The sequence below is a fragment of the Neoarius graeffei genome, chromosome 4, assembly GCF_027579695.1.
Source record: "Neoarius graeffei isolate fNeoGra1 chromosome 4, fNeoGra1.pri, whole genome shotgun sequence".
Classification (NCBI taxonomy): domain Eukaryota; kingdom Metazoa; phylum Chordata; class Actinopteri; order Siluriformes; family Ariidae; genus Neoarius; species Neoarius graeffei.
This window is the reverse complement of record NC_083572.1, coordinates 48,929,766-48,954,587: the sequence shown is the minus strand read 5'-3', so window position 1 is coordinate 48,954,587 and position 24,822 is coordinate 48,929,766. Positions and strand designations below refer to the sequence as shown.

The 24,822-nt window shown below is 42.0% G+C and overlaps 1 protein-coding gene across 1 annotated transcript in view; it reads left to right on the top strand.

The window, feature by feature from the left end:
- Positions 1-24,822, top strand: part of cacna2d2a (calcium channel, voltage-dependent, alpha 2/delta subunit 2a) — a 697,573-nt gene that overhangs the window by 596,350 nt on the left and 76,401 nt on the right. The window contains exons 15-18 of the mRNA XM_060919306.1: positions 18,109-18,198; positions 22,441-22,506; positions 22,945-23,019; positions 23,112-23,186. Of these exons, the coding sequence (XP_060775289.1) occupies positions 18,109-18,198; positions 22,441-22,506; positions 22,945-23,019; positions 23,112-23,186 (306 nt within the window). The remainder of the gene's footprint in view (positions 1-18,108; positions 18,199-22,440; positions 22,507-22,944; positions 23,020-23,111; positions 23,187-24,822) is intronic.

The window sequence follows — 24,822 nt, the reverse complement described above, 5'->3', positions numbered from 1 at the left end:
TATCCCAGTGCAGATTCATCATTATGATTTATGTGCAAGTGTGATATTTCTGGCGATTTGATGAAAGTCTTTGAATACACAGGTTTGGGGGGGGGGGGGTTTCGCTCCAACAAAGGTATCATCTAACACCGGCTTGCTAGGCCTGTCGCAGCTTCCCCAGACACACAACCATTCACACTCACATTCACACCTACGGTCAATTTAGAGCCACCAGTTAACCTAACCTGCATGTCTTTGGACTGTGGGGGAAACCGGAGCACCCGGAGGAAACCCACGCGGACACGGGGAGAACATGCAAACTCCGCACAGAAAGGCTCTCGCCGGCCGCTGGTCTCGAACCCGGACTTTCTTGCTACCACCGTGCTGCTCAAATACATAGGAACAGAGATTAAAATTACTTAGCCTTTTTAAGTCTCAGTGATTTAAAGCATCTCATCTCATTATCTCTAGCCGTTTTATCCTGTTCTACAGGGTCGCAGGCAAGCTGGAGCCTATCCCAGCTGACTACGGGCGAAAGGCGGGGTACACCCTGGACAAGTCGCCAGGTCATCACAGGGCTGACACATAGACACAGACAACCATTCACACTCACATTCACACCTACGGTCAATTTAGAGTCACCAGTTAACCTAACCTGCATGTCTTTGGACTGTGGGGGAAACCGGAGCACCCGGAGGAAACCCACGTGGACACGGGGAGAACATGCAAACTCCACACAGAAAGGCCCTCGCCGGCCCCGGGGCTCGAACCCGGACCTTCTTGCTGTGAGGCGACAGTGCTAACCACTACACCACCGTGCCACCCTGATTTAAAGCATTCTAACTCCAAATCCAATCTAACTGAAGGTGACATACTGTATACAACCGCTAAACCTGAAAGGATAACTTATCTCATTCTGTTTTGAGTAGCACCCACTAACCACAATGGTTCTCTCTCTCTCAAAACGCACTCGTTCTGTTATTTCTCCTGTTTACAGCCCCTTACTCTATCTATCTATCCCCATCTTCCATATGTTGCAGCATACACTCTATTTCCTTCTTCTCCTCCTCCCGCCGACCGAACTAACCTCCCCTCCGGTGCATTAATCAGCATCTTGAATAGACTGTCAGCTGTTTCATTAGACTGAGTGTAATTTTATGCAGAGACCTGCCACTTATTCTAATAGCCTTGCTGAGGCAGGTGTGAGCGTGACTGTGTGTGTGTGTGTGTGTGCGTGTGTGTGTTGGACTAACACACCTGTGCACCTCATGGCTGCCTGTTCTACTGTCACATTTTGTTACTTTGGTGGCCTGCACATATCACCAGCCACAAATCTAGTGCCAGTGATGCGTTCACTACTGGACTTTAAAAGATTTTGGCAGAAGAATTAGTCATCGCTGATGTCTGGTTTTTTTCTCTTCTTCTTTCCTTCTGTGTCTCCTCTCCCTTGTAATGTAATTTGCTTTGTATTGCAAGTATATAATGCAGGGCAAGGTTCTTCATTTTAACAGATAAGTGATGGACTCCTTCAGTCGCCTGTGGCAGGACAATGTGCAAACATTATATTGATTCCTATAACACTCCACTGCAGGCAAACAAGAGATAAATTATGCCTTATTGCATATTATTTCCATCATGTGCTATCTTATATTAAAGCTATAGCATGTCATTTTTTATTCAACATAAAAGAAGTAACACTGAGTTAGTAGAGGGAAAATATATATATATATATATATATATATATATATATATATATATATATATATATATGTATATGTATATATGTGTGTGTGTGTGTGTGTTAAAATTTAAAATATTCTTACATTGCTGTGAGCTGGCCTGGAAAACCGAACATATTAATTCAGCATTAGAGCTGTGGGGTCAAATTTGAAGCAGACTCGTACGTCATGATGGATGACTCATCATGGCATGAACTTAAGGCAGTGCTGTCGTCGAGTCACTAAACCTTGAGTCCGAGTCCAGTCTTCAAGTCCAAGTCATTAAAGAAAATTTTGAGTCGAGCCCACTATTGATCCAAATCGAATCCAACACAAGCCCCGCTATCAACAGAGCAATGAACATAGCGTGTCACTTCCTTCTCTGGGTGGAGTCTTACCAAATGATGATTGAAGTTCGAGGTCGTCCCCGTCGTCTCCTCGATAGTTCTTCTACATATGGAACACACAGCAGTGCATTTTTTCCCGCTGCACGAGAAGTCTGTATAAGCAAAGCGGACAATCCTAGGGTCATCCTCTCCAGGTATTTTAGCGCCATTAACGTTAGTTTGTTCCTGAACATGATGTATGAACAGGTGAATGTGCATTCTCTTGCATGAAATTAGTATAAAAATTAATGTAGATATAAATATAAATATCTTGTGCCAAATTATTATGACATGTTACAAAAAATAAAGAAAAAAAAATCTGGGTCCTCGTCTCCAATTTACGAGTCCGAATGCAGTTAATACACGAGTCCAAGTCCAAGTCATCAGTATTCAAGTCCAAGTCAAGTCATGAGTCGGACTCAAGTACTACAAGCCTGACTTAAGATGCAAAAGAAAGTCAGGCTACTATAACTGATGGTGTTGTGAAACCAGTATTAAAGTAAAGACATCCTAAGAGGAAGGCGAACATACACAGTGGTTTTCAAAGTGGGGGCCGCCAGGGGGCGCTAGGGGGGCCTCAGAAAGTTGGAGGAACGATAACAAAAAAATTGCGAAAAAAAATATCTCATCTCATCTCATTATCTCTAGCCGCTTTATCCTTCTACAGGGTCACAGGCAGGCTGGAGCCTATCCCAGCTGACTATGGGCGAAAGGCGGGGTACACCCTGGACAAGTCGCCAGGTCATCACAAATCAAATCAAATCAAGTTTATTTGTACAGCGCTTTTAACAGTAAACATTGTCGCAAAGCAGCTTTACAGAATTTGAACGACTTAAAACATGAGCTAATTTTATCCCTAATCTATCCCCAATGAGCAAGCCTGTGGCGACGGTGGCAAGGAAAAACTCCCTCAGACGACATGAGGAAGAAACCTCGAGAGGAACCAGACTCAAAAGGGAACCCATCCTCATTTGGGCAACAACAGACAGCCTGACTATAATATTAACAGTTTTAACAGGTATAACCCTCAACTGTCCTCATGGGGCCGTCCTTCACAGGAGTGGGGCGATAAAACTCCGACCAGACACAGGGCACCAGGATGGATCAAGCAGGTCCGAGGGGCAGAAGAGGCCAGCATCTCAATCCCAGGATCAACATGTAACTCAGAGGGACAGATGGGGGGGGAGAGAAAGAAAACACGTTGTTAGGTATGCCCTAAAAATGACAAGTATTAAATCTGTGTGGTAGGCTCGCAGAGACGAGAGTCTTTACATCAGGCATGACGCACAATGGCATGTTAATATGGTAAAAAATATATCATGACCTGCTCTGGCTGGATGCTTGATTGGGTGATGGGAGCACACTCCTCAGCAATGATGAGATGCAGATGGGACCCTTAGGCCTGGCCAAGACAATTCAGTTACATTTCACCGGGTCTGGGACATGCGACAGAACGTCTGACGGCCGATTCCCTGCAGGCTACGATAGCCAGTCGAGGTCCCCACCGTCTCCACCAAAAGATTTCCTGTTGACTCCATGTAACTCAGAGGGACAGATTTGGGGTGGGGGGGGGGGGGGGGAGAGAAAGAAAACACAGGTGGTTAGGTATGCCCAATGTCACCTGAATAAGTAGGAACAGTATACATATTGCACCGAGTACAAGCAGGGACTCCGGCAACTAACTATGACAGCATAACTAAAAGGAGAGAGCCAGAAGGTAACACAGGCATGAGGGAGCCCCGGGACATAAAGCAGCCAGCCACTGCACCGTCAACAAACTCGAGTGAGCAAGCGAGTGGGGACTGACAGCATCCATACATCCCAGTTTACCAAAACACTCTATGTCTGAGGACCCTCCAGATCTACTCCTTTACCTCATAAACACCATTAACAAAAGGCTTGACTAAACAGATATGTTTTCAGCCTAGACTTAAATGCTGAGATTGTGTCTGATTCCCGAACATTACTTGGAAGGCTGTTCCATAACAGTGGGGCTTTGTAAGAAAAGGCTCTGCCCCCTGATGTAGCCTTCACTATACGAGGTACCAGCAGATAGCCTGCACCTTTTGATCTAAGTAGGCGTGGCGGGTCATAGAGGAGCAGAAGTTCACTCAGGTACTGTGGTGCGAGACCATTTAGTGCTTTAAAGGTCAATAGTAGTATTTTATAATCAATACGAAATTTGATTGGGAGCCAATGCAGTGTGGATAAGACAGGCGTGATGTGGTCATATTTTCTAGTTCTAGTAAGTTATCAAACCCCTGATTAAAAAACCTGACCTTGATCCCTGTCAGCTGTCCAATTATCGGCCAATATCAAACCTCCCCTTTATCTCCAAGATCCTTGAAAAAGCTGTGGCACAGCAGTTATGCTCATATTTACATAGGAATAACATCCATGAAATGTATCAGTCAGGATTTAGACCTCATCATAGCACAGAGACAGCACTGGTTAAAGTAGTAAACGACCTACTGTTGGCGTCTGATCAGGGCTGTGTCTCGCTACTTGTGTTGCTTGACCTTAGTGCAGCATTTGATACCATTGATCATTCCATTCTTCTGGATAGACTAGAAAATGTTGTGGGAGTTAAGGGAATGGCCCTCTCCTGGCTCAGGTCTTATCTAACTGATCGTTATCAGTATGTCGATATAAATGGTGATATTTCTAGACATACCGAGGTAAAGTTTGGTGTTCCACAAGGTTCTGTCTTGGGTCCACTGCTTTTTTCTCTATATATGTTACCTTTGGGCGATATTATTCGTAAACATTGTATTAGTTTCCACTGTTATGCTGATGACACACAGTTGTATGTTTCTGCAAAACCTCATGAGAGACACCGGCTTTATAGAATTGAGGAATGTGTTAAGGACATTAGACACTGGATGCTTATAAATTTCCTTCTGCTTAACTCTGACAAGACTGAAGTACTTGTGCTAGGACCACATAAAGCTAGAAGTAAGTTTTCTGATTACACAGTAACTCTGGATGACATTTCTGTTTCTTCACGTGCAGCAGTAAAAGACCTCGGAGTGATTATTGACCCCAGTCTTTCATTCGAAACTCACATTGATAACATCACCCGGATAGCTTTCTTTCATCTCAGAAATATTGCAAAGATAAGAAATTTAATGTCATTGCATGATGCAGAAAAACTAGTCCATGCTTTCGTTACCTCCAGGTTGGATTATTGTAATGCCTTACTGTCTGGATGTTCCAATAAGTGCATAAACAAGCTCCAGTTAGTTCAAAATGCCGCAGCAAGAGTCCTTACTAGAACTAGAAAATATGACCACATCACGCCTGTCTTATCCACACTGCATTGGCTCCCAATCAAATTTCGTATTGATTATAAAATACTACTATTGACCTTTAAAGCACTAAATGGTCTCGCACCACAGTACCTGAGTGAACTTCTGCTCCTCTATGACCCGCCACGCCTACTTAGATCAAAAGGTGCAGGCTATCTGCTGGTACCTCGTATAGTGGTCACAGGGCTGACACATAGACACAGACAACCATTCACACTCACATTCACACCTACGGTCAATTTAGAGTCACCAGTTAACCTAACCTGCATGTCTTTGGACTGTGGGGGAAACCGGAGCACCCGGAGGAAACCCACACGGACACGGGGAGAACATGCAAACTCCGCACAGAAAGGCCCTCGCCGGCCACGGGGCTCGAACCCAGGACCTTCTTGCTGTGAGGCGACAGCGCTAACCACTACACCACCGTGCCGCCCCGAAAAAATATATATATATTTTAAATAATTATTATTAAATATATTGTAATTAGTTTTTTAATCATTATTATAAAATATAATTATTAATAATAATACATCATATTGAAACGTTGTTTGCCATGCTCATCTCTCCGATTGCCTGTGACGTTGCAGTTTGCGCCATTTATCAAGCTGCTTTGCTCCTCAAGCTAGCGTATTGTGGAGGAAATACTATTTTGTAAAGCACTTGAAAGAAGAACTACTGGGAAAGACATTTTTCAAGTTTTGGACGATTACATCGAGTCTAACGGATTGGACTGGACCCGCTGTGTGGGGGTGTGTTCGGACGGAGCCGCGGCAATGACCGGGAAGATCAGTGGAGTGACCGCTCTCAATAAGCAGAAGGCCCCGCATGTAGTGGCCACACACTGCATGCTCCATCGCGAGGCACTGGTCGCAAAAAGGATGGATAATGAGTTGAATCAGGTACTACAGGAGGTTATACAAGTAGTGAATTTTATTAAAGCCCGTCCCATGAAACACAGACTGTTTACCCTGCTTTGTAATGAGATGGACGCTCGTTTTGAGGGGCTGCTGCTTCACTCGAACGTGCGCTGGCTGTCACGGGGCACAGTTTTGAACCGTGTCTATGAGCTGCGGAGGGAGGTTGCAGAGTTCCTCTCATCTGAAAAGCATCAGCTGGCAGATCGGTTCACCGATGCAACCTGGAACTTGCATACATGTCAGACATTTTCCAGCATCTAATGCCGCTTTTCCACTACAAACGCGGCTGAGTCGGGCTGAGCCGTGCCGTGCTGAGTCGAGCTGAGCGGGGCTGTTGGAGTTGCATTTCGACTACAACCACACTGAACCGTGCTGGCTGGAAGTGGGTGGACACATTGGGTGGAGTTAGCGAAAGTGGGTGGACGTCACGTGATGTCGTTAAGCAGTGCAGTGACATCAGTGAGCTTTTAAGCGGTAGTCTCACGACCCGAATAGTAAACAATAAACATGGAGGACATGGAGTCGTTAGTGTTGCTGGTCTTGGTGCTGTGGCTTGTTGTCACCGACAACGCGGACAGATACTGGCAAGAGCGTATTGAGGTATTTCACTCACGTGACCAAGTCATGTGACGCTGCCATTTTGGACGGCACGGCTCGAATCAGTTTGAATGCGAGGAAGGCGACAAACGAAAAACATAAAAGAAAAAGGAGCGAGATGCAGAAAACACCTTCACTATCCAGCGACGTAGGGCATTTACAGGGCGAGCAGAGGGAGAGGTATTTGCAAAAATTGAGGTTAGCAGGCTTAGAGAACGACGTTTACCTGCTTCCACCAGGATTGTTCACTGACGTACGGAAGTACACGAAGCCCTCGTCTTTACCTGACTTCGGCCCACATGATCTGTATACCTATGTCGTTAAAAACCCATCGCCATACACAGGGATTGATCTGAAAGCGTATACGAGTTTGGATGCCTACAAATATTTTGTGTCGGGCTGGGTAACATGCCTACATCAGTGGGTCGTCCCTGGAGCCGGTGGTCGCCATCTGATTACAGCTAAGGTTTGTTCACATTTTCATTTACTTTCGGTCCTCAGGATAAACAAAATGTTATTAAATGTCATTGAAATAACTTCTTAGTCTGTTGAGACATGGCCCGTTATAAGTTTGCTGTTACCAGGCAATGACCAAGAACTGTATTATTAGGGTCGGTGTAGTTGTAGCAGTGTATTAGCAACTAGCTGTTAGCACTAGCTAATGTCAACAACAGTAACTAGTATGTTACTGTAGCAATATTTACGTTCAGTCATTTGGATGACTGTTAAAACCTTTCAGTCTCAAGTTTTTCCTTTACTGGATTTACTAGTTTACTGAGCTAGCGCGCTCGGGCAAGCTGGGAGCCATCGCGCGCTCGGCGGCCGAGCCGGGAGCCATCGCGCGCTCTCCGGCCGAGCCGGGAGCCATCGCGCGCTCTCCGGCCGAGCCGGGAGCCATCGCGCGCTCGGCGGCCGAGCCGGGAGCCATCGCGCGCTCGGCGGCCGAGCCGGGAGCCATCGCGCGCTCGGCGGCCGAGCCGGGAGCCATCGCGCGCTAGCTCAGTAAACTAGTAAATCCAGTAAAGGAAAAACTTGAGACTGAAAGGTTTTAACAGTCATCCAAATGACTGAACGTAAATATTGCTACAGTAACATACTAGCTACTGTTGTTGACATTAGCTAGCTTGCCGTCCAAAATGGTGGACACCGGGGCGTCACGTGACCCTGTGACGTCAGGTGAAATACCTCAATAGATGAGGCGAGGCACATAAGGCTTCAGAAATTCTCGTAATTCTTCTCCTTCCGGGTTTGCGGTGTTTACAGATCCCAGCGCGCTCGCGGGGCGTGTGTGGGCATGTGAGGACACTCCTCCTCACCAATCAGTGCACAGGGGAGTGTCTGCTCACGCCCCCAGCCTCACTCGGCTCGCTTTGGCTCGCTTCAGCCCCACTCCAAAACGGTGCGAGTTTTAGGGGCTAAGCAGAGCTGAAGCGAGCTGAGTCGTGCTGGTTTTTGGTAGTCGAAACGCGAGCCGTGTCGGGCTGAAGTGAGCTGAAGCGAGCTGAAGTGAGCTGAAAAAGGGTAGTGGAAAAGGGCCATAAATGTACTGAATCAAAGCATGCAAGGACGTGACACGTACATACTCCAGGTGCAAGACAAAGTGCGTGCTTTTTACAAAAAGATCATGCTGTGGTCAAACAAGCTCCAGGAGGGAGTTACAGAAATGTTCCCACTACTTCACCAGGAGCTGCTGTCATGTGATGATTTGGGCTCCGTCTCTCCATTGAGCCAGTCCCACCTGGAGCACCTCCAAGGAAATTTCAAAGACTATTTCCTTGACCTCGAAAACACACATTTAAACTGGGTTAGGAACCCCTTTGCCCCCGGTGTCGGTTCAAGTCTGGACTTAAAGTCACAGGAGGAGCTGATTGAGATGACAAACTCAGGGGATTTACCGGTAAAAATGGACTTTGAGGCTCCCCTGTCTAACTACTGGCTACATGTAAGAAAGGACTATCCCAGCTTGGCTGACAGGGCATTGAAATGCCTTCTCCCTTTTGCAACAACCTACTTGTGTGAGTCTGGCTTTTCAACTTTAAAGGTACTCAAAACCAAACATAGAGCACGTCTACATGTGGACAATGACATGCATATGGCACTGACGGAGATTAAGCCCAGGGTTGACAAACTATGTAGGAGCCACCAAGCCCATCCCTCCCACTAGTGTAAACCATCTGTCACTCCCAGACACACACACACACACACACACACAGTTGAGAGTGGTTTGATTTCTTTTGTGCTGTTCTTATCAACAGTTTGTTGAAAAGTTTATTGTTCAGTGCGAAAATATTTGTGTTGAAAACATGTTAGTTAATAATATTCTTATGCTAAACAAATGTAACAGTTATTGAATATTGAATAAAAGTAAGAGATAACATTCTAAAAGTTGATGTTTCTTTACATATTTTGTAGCATTGTCTGTGGGTTTGCAAAGGGGGTCCCCGACCAGAAGCTAATGCTGTTTGGGGGGCCTTGGCATGGAAAAGTTTGGGAACCCCTGCAGTAGAGGATACCCCCAATCTCCAACCACACTCTGACTCTAGTGAAACTACATAAAATTAGAAAATGTGAAAGTCTTTTGAACATTGGATTTGAGGCTGTGTCTGCACTGTTTTGTAATTTTCTAATTAAAGTGGATCCAAAGCATGAACAGTTATTCACAGCAGCAGCTCATGACCAGAGATTTTGGTGGGGCAAGGCGACATTAATAACAACAGAGCCTCAAACAAGATTAAGTCAAGAGGCTATTCCGCTTGACTTACTGTATGCTATTAAGAGATATCACACGAGAGGGAGCGCTGTTGCACTGAGCGTCGGCATGGACGTGATTCGGTTGTAGGTACGAGGCTGCAGTCATGCTGATATTCAGTACAACAGAACAACCTCAAGTGGTATTACTTTATACAATAGTTCTATGAATGAGAAATTGTTATTAAGTGACATTTTAGACACAATATGACCAATTATTATATCCACATTCATTGGATATGAGCAATCGTGCGCTCTGATTGGCTACTCCGTATTACTAGGCTATCAGCTCATATACTGTGAGTAGAGAAAAACAAAATGGCGGTGCGTGTTGCTGAACCAACCGAGGACGAAATAAAAACTCTGCTCGAAAAACAAAACCCCAAAAAATACAAAAATAAGCGACAAAATATGGAATGAAAGTATTTGATGGGAAGAGCATATCTTTTTTTTTCAAGAACTATTATTATAGCATTTTTCACAAATCGCTACTGTCATTTCGCCGGTTTGTTTATACCCTAAGCGGAAATTATTTTGTCGGCCGTTTTGTATAAAGTTTTTATTTATCGAATTTGCAAAAAGTAAAATTAAAAATGCTCTGTTTCTCAAAATCCAGTGAATGAATAAAATAGAATAAAACAGTTATTCCTCTCAGTCTGGTCGTACGTGGCTTTTAGTCAGCTCATGTATGACTCGATTTCGTGGAATAACTGTTAAGTATACAACAAATCTCATCTTTCAGGTAAATACAAGCAGGGTAGATATTCCAGTACAGTCCCCATCATTAAGGATTATGTGCACTGGTGATTTTATGACTGTCGAGATCAGGCTTGTAGTACTCGAGTCCGACTCGTGCCCTAATTTTAAGGACTCGTGATTTGACTTGGACTTGAGCATCGATGACTCGGACTCGTGCATTAACTGCATTCAGACTCATAAATTGGAGACGAGGACTCTGATTTTTTTCTTTATTTTTTGTAACATGCCATAATAATTTGGCATAAGATATTTATATCTACATTAATTTTTGTACTCATTTCGTGCACACCTGTGCGCCTTGGTGCATGCATCAGATAGACTCTCGGGTGCACTCCGGACAGCACGCGCACCAAGCAGACTCTCGCACACGCGCCGTAAACGACTCGCACCTGCACGGGATTAAGGTGCAATTAGCATACCTATATAAAAACTGTGAAAGCACACTTACTTTGCAAAGTATTGAGTTGCATTACTGATATATTACCGAGCCTTATTTCCTTGTTTGGTTTCCTGATCCCTGATTTCCTGTTTCTTGTCTATGATTCTGCCGAGTCTACGATAGCCTGTTTGTGCCTCGCTCGACGTATTGCCCGTTTCACTGTTTTACGATTTTGCCTGACGTTCTGGATTGTTTATGTCTTCACTTGTATTAATAAACATGTCTTCTGCACTTACATCCGTCTCCCAACCATCTCTGACAGAATACTTCACACTCCCTAACAAAGAGAATGCACATTCACCTGTTTATATGTCATGTTCAGGAACAAACTAATATTAATGGCGCTGAAACAGCCACCGTCAAATGGTGCGGTTGGAGTGTTGTTTTCGGACTCGACTCAGATCAGTAGTGACTCAACTTGGACTCATCTCATTATCTCTAGCCGCTTGATCCTGTTCTACAGGGTCGCAGGCAAGCTGGAGCCTATCCCAGCTGACTACGGGCGAAAGGCGGGATACACCCTGGACAAGTCGCCAGGTCATCACAGGGCTGACACATAGACACAGACAACCATTCACACTCACATTCACACCTACAGTCAATTTAGAGTCACCAGTTAACCTAACCTGCATGTCTTTGGACTGTGGGGGAAACCGGAGCACCCGGAGGAAACCCACGCGGACACGGGGAGAACATGCAAACTCCGCACAGAAAGGCCCTCGCCGGCCCCGGGGCTCGAACCCGGACCTTCTTGCTGTGAGGCGACAGCGCTAACCACTACACCACCGTGCCGCCTCGACTTGGACTCGATTCGAAATTTTCCTGAATGACTTGGACTTGACTCGGACTTGAACACTGGGGACTCGAGACTGGACTCGGACTCGAGGTTTAGTGACTCGACTACAACACTGGTCAAGATTAGGATATATGATAGGATAAACTGTTAAGTGGAATTTTCTCTTTCACATGTTCTAATTTTCCTCAAATTTGACATAAAGTAAATGGTTGAAATCACAACAGCATCGAAAACAATCAATTATTATAATCTTAGATTGTCGCTGTCAGTATGACAGGATGTCATTCTGTCTATTTTGTCATGTTGTTGTTTTTTTTTCCACTGACTGTCATTCCCTTGTTTTTAATGTCTCCAAATTAGAGAGAGAGAGAGAGATTACTTCCTGTCTCTTTCTGCTGCACGATGATGTCTGATAATCTACCTGTCATCCTGTGTGATGAAAGACCTCCCTGTGGGGCATTAAACAGTGTTTTAGTGAGCTAATAATAGATTAGGTCACGCTTGTCAGTACCTCCATGTTCCAATGATGAATAATAAAATATAAAGTGCAATAAGAGCTATTTCGAAGGATTTAATGTGCACATGGCACTGTTTCCTGCCTTTAGGATCAGTCAGTCTCTCACTGCAGGTTGGCATAGTAACGGTAAGGTATTAAACCGGTACACTTGGGTTTTGTTTGTTTGTTTGTTTGTTTGTTCTTTTAAAATCATGGTTGAATTGGTTCAATTTATCACATTACTTACTGTTTCGAGTTGAATGATTGTAGAGAAAGGGTTATTATGGTCATCAGAAGAGACACACTACCTTATTGATATGTCGCGCCATGGGATTTTTGTACCAGATGCTAGAAATGGCGTTGAAAAGCGCTTAATATTTTGTACCGTTTTCGCTGGCTGATCCAGTAACTATCAACGAATAATCACCTCAATACCGCCACTTCGGGATACATTTACCACTTTTAACATCATCCATGACTGTGTTGGACTGAGGCTGGTTCAAGAGGACTTGAGACAGGGACTCATTTTAAATGACTACCGTGTAGTTCCTGTCCAGACCCCGAAATGAGTCAACACTCAACAGCGTCCATTCTTTGTACATGTACTGACTGATTCTGAGTCCTGGTCTCCATGTCTTCTTTCAACACTGCATGTTCAGAGGCTAGAAAGAATAAAAACACAAATTTTATGACTGACTCTCTTAGATCAACAACAGTTCTAGTTTTGTTGGTAAGAGTTTGTACAGGTTTAATTTGGTCCCATGCTAGAAACAGAGTATTGGCGAGTAATATTCTGACATAATTGACACAGTGCTAAAAATGAATGAGGCATCAAGTTAAATTACCGATAGCTGTTTTGCAAATCCAAAGTAAAACTCGTGTCATTCTGGTCCAAAAATACACTTTCGACCTAGCTGAAACATCATTTACATCATGAACATTTTGAAGGTTTTCTGCCTGGGAAATGGACCATTTTGGGTTGCACGCGCAAGATTTCATGTCAGATTTACAGTAACCTCCCTTGGTCCAATTTCACTTTGGTTTATATTTCCTGCATACGGAGGCTTGGTAATGTAATGCAGCAGGTACAGTCATGTGAAAAAGAAAGTACACCCTCTTCCAGTTACATGGTTTTACCAATCAAGACGTACAGCAACAAAAAATCATCTGATCCTTACCAGGTCCTAAAATTATGCAAATCTAACCTCAGGTGCAAAGCAACACACAACAGATTCCACTGTGTCATTATTTATTTAAAAAAAATTAAGTGAAAATGCAGAATCCATGTGTGAAAAAGTAAGTACACCCCATGATTCAATAGCTTGTAGGACCACCTTTTGCAGCAATAACTTGAAGCAGTCGTTTTCTGTATGATTTTATCAGTCTCTCATATCGTTGTGGAGGAATTTTGGCCCACTCTTCTTTACAACATTGCTTCAGTTCATTCATGTTTGAGGGTATTTGTTTATGCACAGCGCTCAAGGTCCCACCACAGCATTTCAGTTGGGCTGAGGTCTGGACTTTGACTTGGCCATTCCAACACCTTGATTCTTTTCTTTTTCAGCCATTTTGCTGTACAACCCCAATTCCAAAAAAGTTGGGACAAAGTACAAATTGTAAATAAAAACGGAATGCAATGATGTGGAAGTTTCAAAATTCCATATTTTATTCAGAATAGAACATAGATGGCACATCAAATGTTTAAACTGAGAAAATGTATCATTTAAAGAGAAAAATTAGGTGATTTTTAAATTTCATGACAACAACACATCTCAAAAAAGTTGGGACAAGGCCATGTTTACCACTGTGAGACATCCCCTTTTCTCTTTACAACAGTCTGTAAACGTCTGGGGACTGAGGAGACAAGTTGCTCAAGTTTAGGGATAGGAATGTTAACCCATTCTTGTCTAATGTAGGATTCTAGTTGCTCAACTGTCTTAGGTCTTTTTTGTCGTATCTTCCGTTTTATGATGCGCCAAATGTTTTCTATGGGTGAAAGATCTGGACTGCAGGCTGACCAGTTCAGTACCCGGACCCTTCTTCTACGCAGCCATGATGCTATAATTGATGCAGTATGTGGTTTGGCATTGTCATGTTGGAAAATGCAAGGTCTTCCCTGAAAGAGACGTCGTCTGGATGGGAGCATATGTTGCTCTAGAACCTGGATATACCTTTCAGCATTGATGGTGTCTTTCCAGATGTGTAAGCTGCCCATGCCACACGCACTAATGCAACCCCATACCATCAGAGATGCAGGCTTCTGAACTGAGTGCTGATAACAACTTGGGTCGTCCTTTTTCTCTTTAGTCCGAATGACACGGCGTCCCTGATTTCCATAAAGAACTTCAAATTTTGATTCGTCTGACCACAGAACAGTTTTCCACTTTGCCACAGTCCATTTTAAATGAGCCTTGGCCCAGAGAAGACGTCTGCGCTTCTGGATCAAGTTTAGATACTGCTTCTTCTTTGAACTATAGAGTTTTAGCTGGCAACGGCAGATGGCACGGTGAATTGTGTTCACAGATAATGTTCTCTGGAAATATTCCTGAGCCCATTTTGTGATTTCCAATACAGAAGCATGCCTGTATGTGATGCAGTGCCGTCTAAGGGCCCGAAGATCACGGGCACCCAGTATGGTTTTCCGGCCTTGACCCTTACGCACAGAGATTCTTCCAGATTCTCTGAATCTTTTGCTGATATTATGCACTGTAGATGATGATATGTTCAAACTCTTTGCAATTTTACACTGTCAAACTCCTTTCTGATATTGCTCCACTATTTGTCGGTGCAGAATTAGGGGGATTGGTGATCCTCTTCCCATCTTTACTTCTGAGAGCCGCTGCCACTCCAAGATGCTCTTTTTATACCCAGTCATGTTAATGACCTATTGCCAATTGACCTAATGAGTTGAAGTTTGGTCCTCCAGCTGTTCCTTTTTTGTACCTTTAACTTTTCCAGCCTCTTATTGCCCCTGTCCCAACTTTTTTGAGATGTGTTGCTGTCATGAAATTTCAAATGAGCCAATATTTGGCATGAAATTTCAAAATGTCTCATTTTCAACATTTGATATGTTGTTTATGTTCTATTGTGAATATAATATCAGTTTTTGAGATTTGTAAATTATTGCATTCCATTTTTATTTACAATTTGTACTTTGTCCCAACTTTTTTGGAATCGGGGTTGTAGATTTGCTGGTGTGCTTGGGATAATTGTCCTGTTGCATGACCCAATTGCAGCCAAGCTTTAGCTGTTGGACAGATGGCCTCATGTTTGCCTCTAGAATACTTTGGTATACAGAGGAGTTCATGGTTGACACAATGACTGCAAGGTGCCCAGGCCCTGTGGCTGCAAAACAAGCCCAAATCATCACCCCTCCACCACCGTGCTTGATGGTTGGTATGAAGTGTTTGTGCTGATATGCTGTGTTTGGTTTTCGCCAAACATGGTGCTGTGCATTATGGCCAAACATTTCCACTTTGGTCTCATCTGTCCAAAGGACGTTGTTCCAGAAGGCTTGTGGCTTGTTCAGATGCATCTTTGCAAACCTAAGCCGTGCTGCCATGTTCTTTTTAGATAGAAGAGGCTTTCTTCTGGCAACCCTTCCAAACAAGCCATACTTGCGCAGTCTTTTTTTTTTTCATTGTACTGTGATGAACTTTAACATTTAACATGCTAACTGTGGCCTGTAGAATCCTAGATGTAGTTCTTGGTTTTTTTGCAATTTCTCTGAGCATTGCACGGTCTGACCTTGGAGTAAATTTGCTGGGACGTCCACTCCTGGGAAGATTGGCAACTGTCTTGAATGTTTTCCACTTCTGAATAATCTTTCTCACAGTAGAATGATGGATTTCAAATTGTTTGAAAATGGCCTTATAACCCTTCCCAGACTGATGTGCAGCAACAACTGCTTCTATAAGATCATTGCTGATGTCTTTCCTCCTTGGCATTGTGTTAACATACACCTGAGTGCTCCAGACCAGCAAACTGCCAAAACCTCTGCTTTTTAAGAGGTGGCCACACTTGCTGATGATCAATTAATCAAATTCATTTGATCAGGAACACCAGGCTGCTAATTGCCTTCATAATTTCTATGGAAGCAGTAATAGTGTACTTAATTTTTCACACACTGCTACTGCATTTTTGGCTTACTTTGTGTTAAATAAATAATGACAGGGTGAATATGTCATGTGTTATTGGTCATCTGAGGTTTTATTTACCTAATTTTAAGACCTGGTAAGGACCAGATGATTTTTTTATTACATCCTGACACTTAACCTAGACTTGAAAGAGGGTGTACTTTCTTTTTCACATGACTATATAACTCAAAATCCATAATCTGAGCATCTGGTATGAAAATTTGGTGGACTCACACACACACACACACACACACACACACACACACACACATATATATATATATATATATATATATATATATATATATATATATATATATATATATATATATATATATATCAGATGAAAGCAGTGGAATTAGCTCACCTCTGTGGTGTGAATTGTCTTATAGGACAACAGGTCCTCGTTTGCAGGTATTCCTGCACGGTGACGTGCCACGCATCCAAAAAGCTTCTTCACTGCATAATGGTGACCACAGGAAAGTCATAAAAAACTGCAAATGGGTGAACCTAGTGCCTACAAACCAGCATGCACAAGCGTGAAATAGAGAACTGCATCATCTGTCCATGGTTCAGAAGAAATTGTTCTATGTGAAAGCAAACGTGCGATCACGAGCCTCTCCCCAGAACAAGCACTTAGGTTTGGACTTAAGTGTTGGTCAAGTGTCAAAACACCATTAAAGCCACTATAAATGGTGTTGTCCTTCATTTTCTCTCTCCCTTCAGTGTTGTGTCCTCAAACCAAACATATCTCTTAAGTCTTATCATCCAACATCACACACAACCCCGGTGTGATTGTATCATTATGCAGCGTCATGACTAGGAGTCAGTGTAGGCTTGTTAACTCCGCCAACTTTATTGGAGGAGGTCATGTATTCGCCTCCGTTTGTTTGTTTGTTTGTTTGTTTGTTTGTTCCCAACATGACTCAAAAAGTAGTGAACGGATTTTGATGAAATTTTAAGGAAAGGAAGGCCATGGGCCAAGGAACAGTTGAAGTCAAGTCAAGTCAAGTCAACTTTATTGTCAAATATGCTATACATGCTCGACATACAGCACAGATGAAATATCAGTCCTCTCTGATCCATGGTGCAAACAAGCAATGCAATAAATACAAATAGAATAATTGAAATAAACAATATAAACAGTATAAACGCTCTAGATAAGAACTAGACATAGACTAAACACTCAGTATACACACACACACATATATATATATATATATATATATATATATATATATATATATATATACACACACATAGATTTGAATAGATTGAATTTGAATAGATTGAAAACACACACACATTGAATAGATTTTGATGCAAATCTGGATATGTACACGGATCCAGGATTTTTTTTTTTGTCTATTCCCAACATAACCCAAAAAATAGTGAACAGATTTTGATAAAATTTGGTGCACAGCTTTAGTATTATCCTAGGTTTGAGTGATTTGATTCTGATGTTGATAATATGTGGCTTGATGGAGGTATGAACTCTACCCTTCGAGTGCCTTTCTACTTTTGGATTTTTCATTTTTCTACTGAAATAATATGAATTAAAGCACATTTTCTTTATTTATCAGATGTATACATACATTATATACTGTACAGCAGCTAACAGTTGTCTGAAAGATTTTACAATTTTGAGTGAAATTATTTCCGTATAAAGCAGCGTGAAGCTGTACTATGTCATAATCACCACTATGCCCTGCTCTGAGGCAAATTAACTGGTACTCTAAACCTGGAGTATTAAATCAGATATTTTAAGGATATTTCTTAAACCTTATCCATGCATTTATCTCCTTTATTTGCTTGTTTTCTCTCACCAGGAGTATCTAGATGTTCTGGGAAGGCCGATGGTGTTAGCAGGCAACAAGGCCAAACAGGTTCAGTGGACCAACGTGTACCAGGATGCTCTGGTGAGGAAGATGAGCAGCATTATGATTATCTCAGTGTCAATTGATCTGCCTGAATAGTCCCTCTAACGTTATATTACTGAATACTAGATTTTAAAAAAGGAGTCTATAAATGGAAAGATATGGTTGAGTCCTGATCTAGAATGATCAGATCACTCTTGCCAGATCTGAAAACTGAAAATTTGCCAGTGTTTTGCTGAAGTACATGCTGTAACAAACTCCTTGGGGGATGTCCAAATAGTTCGTTATACTGAAAAGTTCATAATACTGAAATGGACCCACTTGTCACACCAAACAAGTCCAACTGTGTTTAATTTATATTTACACTTAATTCACTTACATCTTTATGAAGTAAAAGAAATAAGTCACACTCACCATCGTTTGTTTGCTGCAGCTTCTTTCTTTTCAGCCCTTCGTGTTAATTGCAGTTGTGGACGACGTCTTGTCGCTCTTTTTCTTTAAAAGTTGAAACTGAATTTTTCAGGATACCATATTCTTCAGACAAATTTGTTGCTTTCTCACCATGCTTTAGACCAGTGTTTCTCAACCACTGGGCCGCGGCCTATTAGTGGGCCATGAAGTGCCATCTAGTGGGCTGTGAATTTTTTTCAAGTTTGAAGCCAAATAGTTTAGGATGTCGTAGTGTCCCAAATCCGGTAGCTGGTTTGCCGAACACTTTTCAAGCAGAATAAATATATCTGTGGGTAATTTAAGAAGAACAAGCCTTTATTTTTGTCATATTCCTCCTCTGCATTTAACCTGTGCATGCGCGCGTGCACACACACACACACACACACACACACACACACACACACACACAGAGCATGCGCGCAGTGGGCAGAATAAATAAATGTTTGTGGGTAAATTATATGGCTCTGTGATGCCTGCTGGAAGAGAAGAGCAGTGAGGATTGGGAATCGAGCGGCTGTGGTTTGTTTACACCCGATACTAAAACTTGTAACGTCCTAGCAACCATCGCAAAGACGCGTACAAAAAGCCCAGAAATTCCTCCTTACCCGGGCAAAAACGATACAGGATTTATCTTGTAGTGTCCTGATCCCCAGATCTTTAACCCAGCCACATATCAAAAGTTGTACACCTCCATGCTCTTCCAGGTTTTCATCTGTGTGTCTGTGTAGAACGATGTCTGCAGCAGCAGGTAGTTTGAGATTTCTGGGAACTCAATGGATGGATAATTTTCCAACTCGTAATGAATGAATGAATAACTTTATTTAAACACGATAAGTTGATCAGCAGAGCTGGTGGGGTCGTGCATGTACAGATATAAATAATTACAAATACAAAATGCTAAAAATATACACAATCTTTAAAAAAAACTTAAATCTGTTGATTATCTGTTAATTATCTTCACATTAAGTTAATTAATAGTGTGCATAACTATTGTCTTTGTATTTAGTTCCGGCTACAATAGGATCAAAATTTATTCTACTAATATCAAATTTAGCGAGTAAATTTTTCTTTCATAGGAAAAATCCTTCTTTGTTAGTGTGTAAGGATCTAATCCCATTGAGTGTTTTTTATATCCACTTCTTTTGAGTGTACTTCTTGGTTTTAATAACCTGCTTGTTTACTCAACACAAACATGGCAATAAGTTCTTGTGTTAATCATCCAGACTCCACTTTTGGATCATTAATCCCTTTTGACTGAGAATGACCTGCATGCAGGGTTTTATGTTGGCTTCTGGCACATCCTTACAGTTTTAAATACAATACCTACAATTAAAAACGGCTCATTTTTATTGCACTTAATTCCTGGACTCCCATCTGTAACAGGGAGTGATGCTGCATCCCATTAATACACTTTACAATAGATTATTAGATTCTAATAGAATAGATGAGGCAAAATAATTGGAGATCTTTTTTAACAGGCCCCGACTCGTTACAAGTATGAATATGTGGGCCTTAAAGTAGAAAAGGTTGAGAACCCATGCTTTAGACAGTCCATAATATGAAGTTTTGTCTTCGACAGAGAGTATCTTATGTTTACATGTGTCATGTAATGGAGGTGGATAACGGATGTAATTGCAGGAAGAATGTTTATTTAAAAACCAGGCAGGCAAACAGTTCAGAAATGTAAGACAAAGGCAGGGTCATGGAACAGGCAATGGTCGAGCAAGGCACAAATAGAATGTCAGAGGTAATCACAAAGGCAAAATCCAGAATTTAAAAGCAGCAAATACCAGTAAAGCAATACACAGGACAAAGGCTTGGCAACATGAGACACTAGGTACAGTGTGTAGACTTTGCAAAGTCTGTGTTTAGGGAGGCCTTATAAGTGCCCGCTGTGATTGTGCTCTAATCCGGAACAGGTGCATGGTAATTAGAACTAATGGTGCTTTGCGCACTCAAGAGTGCCAACGCACGTAGATGTGACCATGAGTAGCCATGACAACAATGTTTACAGAGTAAAGACTCGATTAAAGCTGCTTTTGGCTTGTAAAATAAAGTCCTTTTAAGGGATTTTTTTAGTCAGTGATCACCATTCTCAATAATTGTGAGTGATAAACACCTAAGTGAGGTTAGTTAAGCCTTTGTTTTATGGCATTAACACATATTGTTAACTTGACAGGAGACTTAATTACTTATTGTTTGTCTCTGGTGGGGAGAGGAGCGCATGGCTCAGTGGTGTTTTTTTAAGACTCCGACTCATTGTCACTGAAGGAGGGGGACACAAACTTAGTTTGTTAGTGAAAGTTCATAGTAAAAGTTTGTTATAGCAGGGTTGCAGTGTATTTCTCAGGTTCCCACCAGTCTACAGAGTCGTGTCACTTCCTTTTCTAGAAAATACTCTGCAATCAGTTTATGAATCAATAGGATCTAAAGTGTAATCTGAAGACACATTAAAAGGAACAGTGCATTATAGTAAAAAAGTCAATACTATGAAACACTGTTAGTAATACTAGAATTTATATTGCACAATCGAGGAGGAGAGACTGTATTTCCTGCAACTTTCGGCTCAGCCGTGGTGTCTGGGGTGTGATGACACGGATCGAACCTTGCAAAGTGAAGTGATCTGGTTCTGTGACAAAAACAACAACAACAAAAAAACACCATTTTCATCTCATCTCATTATCTCTAGCCGCTTTATCCTGTTCTACAGGGTTGCAGGCAAGCTGGAGCCTATCCCAGCTGACTACGGGCGAAAGACGGGGTACACCCTGGACAAGTCGCCAGGTCATCACAGGGCTGACACATAGACACAGACAACCATTCACACTCACATTCACACCTACGGTCAATTTAGAGTCGCCAGTTAACCTAACCTGCATGTCTTTGGACTGTGGGGGAAACCGGAGCACCCGGAGGAAACCCACGCGGACACGGGGAGAACATGCAAACTCCGCACAGAAAGGCCCTCGCCGGCCACGGGGCTCGAACCCGGACCTTCTTGCTGTGAGGCGACAGCGCTAACCACTACATCACCGTGCCGCCTGGAATGGTGTCATGTGATCTTATACGCTAAATAATCGGGAATCAACTCGTTGTTTTCCAGTGGAAGTTTGAGTAATTATTCGTGCACAATTTACATACCGAAAGTCTTTTCTACTTTTGCAACGGCCAAAAGATCGTTAAGGTGTCGATAACTGTAGCCACCGCTCTATTTTTTTTAATCACTCTTTGTTTACTACATAATTCCATAAATGCTCCAGGTGTTATTTCATAGTTTTGATGTCTTCAGTATAGTTCTACAATGTAGAAAATAGTCCAAATACAGAAAACTCAATGAATGAGTAAGGGTGTCCAAACTTTTGACGTTATCCTCATATTGGCTAAAGCCTTTTGTTCCACTAGTCCATAATTTCACCGATACTTGTTTTGACTGTGATATCAACAGTTCTGCTGTAATTTTAAGTGTGTGAGCTATAATGGAGCTCTGCATCTGTGTGTCCAATTTCCACACTGTTCCTTTTGTTGTTTCTTCTCCACAGTAATAGGCTGACTTCTGTTTTCACCTCTCCTCTGCAATCTTTTTTACTGCCACGCGCTTTTCCGCTCAGTATGATTATGAGCAGCTTTCCACTTGCTGTCGTCTGCTTTATGTATTAACTCCCATTAGACCCCGTGCGATTTGTTTGTGTATATAGTCAATGCACTGTGAAAAGTAAATATGCTCAATTTGTGAAAGATTCATTTCCGTACAATCCATTTCAGCATTTATCTTTCCCCGTGTTCTATTGGTATGGAGAGTCAGATTTATCTCCTGTATTTTTTTTTTTCTCCTAGGGCTTGGGTTTGGTCATTACTGGAACGATGCCGGTCTTCAATCTTACTACTGATGGTGACTCAAAGGTTATTTCTTGATGCTATCATCAATCACTTAGAATGAGAAAAAGCACAATTTTCACTCATTACCATTTTTACTATGTATTCGTTAAAGAATATATATATATCTGAACCGATGCACTGAAATTAAGAGCAAGAGCATTTATGATTTATTTCATACTATGTTGCCAGGTTCATTATTATTCTTTTAACATGATTACTAATATGGTTCAGCTTTGTTTCGCAGCCCAGAATATCAAACATTAACATAGCATAATGAGTCTTTCCATGTGTAAAACTAAGAGTTGGTTGTTGATTATAGTAGTATGACATTGAAGACGAAGGGCATTTGAGACATGGTGCCTCCATCCTGAATGGTTTCATATAGTGATTCTGCCACCTTGTGGCCAAATATATTAGTTTCATCTCTCCCTTCATATATCTTTCTTTTCTTGTCTTTTGCAGAGTCAGCTCATTCTGGGAGTCATGGGTGTAGACGTTGCACTTAGTGAAATTAAGCAGCTCACACCACGGTATAAAGTAAGCGATACCTCACACGCACGTGCACACACATACGTGCACACAAATACAGTGCTTTACATTGTGAATCCATTTTGTTTTCTGTTACACAGCTTGGAGCCAACGGTTACACCTTTGCCATAGACCCCAATGGCTACGTTCTGCTGCACCCAAACTTACAACCCAAGGTACGGAGGAGAAAGAAACAGGAAGGACGAGAAGTATCTTGATGTTGTGAATACATATACAGTGGATATAAAAAGTGTACACACCCCGTTAAAATTATAGGTTTTTCTGATGTAAAAAAAAAATGAGACCACGATAAATGATTTCAACACTTTTCCCACCTTTAATATGATCTATATTTTGTACAATTCAATTGAAAAACAAACAAATCTGTTAAGGGGGAAAACATAAAAAATAAAAAAACGTGCAATAAGCTGGTTGCATAAGTGTACACACCCTTAAACTAATACTTTGTTGAAGCACCTTTTGATTTAATTACAGCATTCAGTCTTTTTGGGTCGGAGTCTATCAGCCTGCCACATCTAGACTTGGCGATATTTGCCTACTCTTCCTTGCAAAAGCGCTCCAAATCTGTCAGATTGCGAGGGCATCTCTTGTGCACAGCCCTCTTCAGGTCACCCCACTGATTTTTAATTGGATGTAGGTCTGGGCTCTGGCTGGGCCGTTTCAAAACATTTTGGGGGTCATTGTCGTGCTGAAAGATGAAATTCCTCTTCATCTTCAGCTTTCTAGCAGACACCTGAAGGTTTGGGGCTAAAATTGACTGGTATTCAGAACTGTTCATAATTCCCTCCACCTTGACTAAAGCCCCTGTTCCAGCTGAAGAAAAGCAACCCCAAAACATGATGCTGCCACCACCATGCTTCACCGTGTGTATGGTGTTCTTTTGGTGATGTGCAGTGTTGTTTTTGCACCAAGCATACCTTTTGGAATTGTGGCCAAAAAGCTCAACCTTGGTTTCATCAGACCATAACACATTTTCCCACATGCTTTTGGGAGAGTTGATTTTTTTTTTTTTTGTAAAATTTAGCCAGGCCTGGATTCATCTTGGTAAGAAAAGGCTTCTGTCTTGTGACCCTACCCCATAGTCCAGACATATGGAGAATACAGGAGATTGTTGTCACACAGGCCTAGAAATTCATATATTTTTTCACCAGCCAGCTGGACTAGTTACCTTCCAAAGTAACTCGCCAAACAGAAAATCAACTCACCAAAATTTGTTCATGTATGAATTTTACTTCTGTCAAAAATAACGCAAAAGAGAGTAGTTACCATTGTTCATGACTAATGTGCATTTATTTCAAGACCCGAGTATTTTGATACGGTTGTTAAATACATAAATGAGAACAACACAGAGCACCATAATATAATATCAACAAATAATAATATATTGGAAAACTTGGCAACTTTGCGTATGAGTATTGAAAGCAAATACACTTACCATCATGACTATAGCACCCAAAATATGTCCAACATGCTTTCTGTATTTAACCATTTATGAGACAGAAAGCATTAGGAGCTTCATATTGACTAGGAATCAACTTGAAAAAAATTAATTATTCCATAAAAATCGTATCACAGCCAAGGCCTACCCTGCTCCCACGTTTGCTTATAAGTCCTTTGTCGTTTCTCCTTCTCGTACGCTTTATCGGCGGCCTTTTTCTCCTCTTCAGACCGAGGTCGCTTTGTCCCCGTCTCTGGCGGTTTCTGTACACCTTTCAGAAAATTCCACATCGCAGCGTAGCTTTGGCAGATGTAGATATAAACAACAAAAAAATACACGTGTTTAAATGGGTG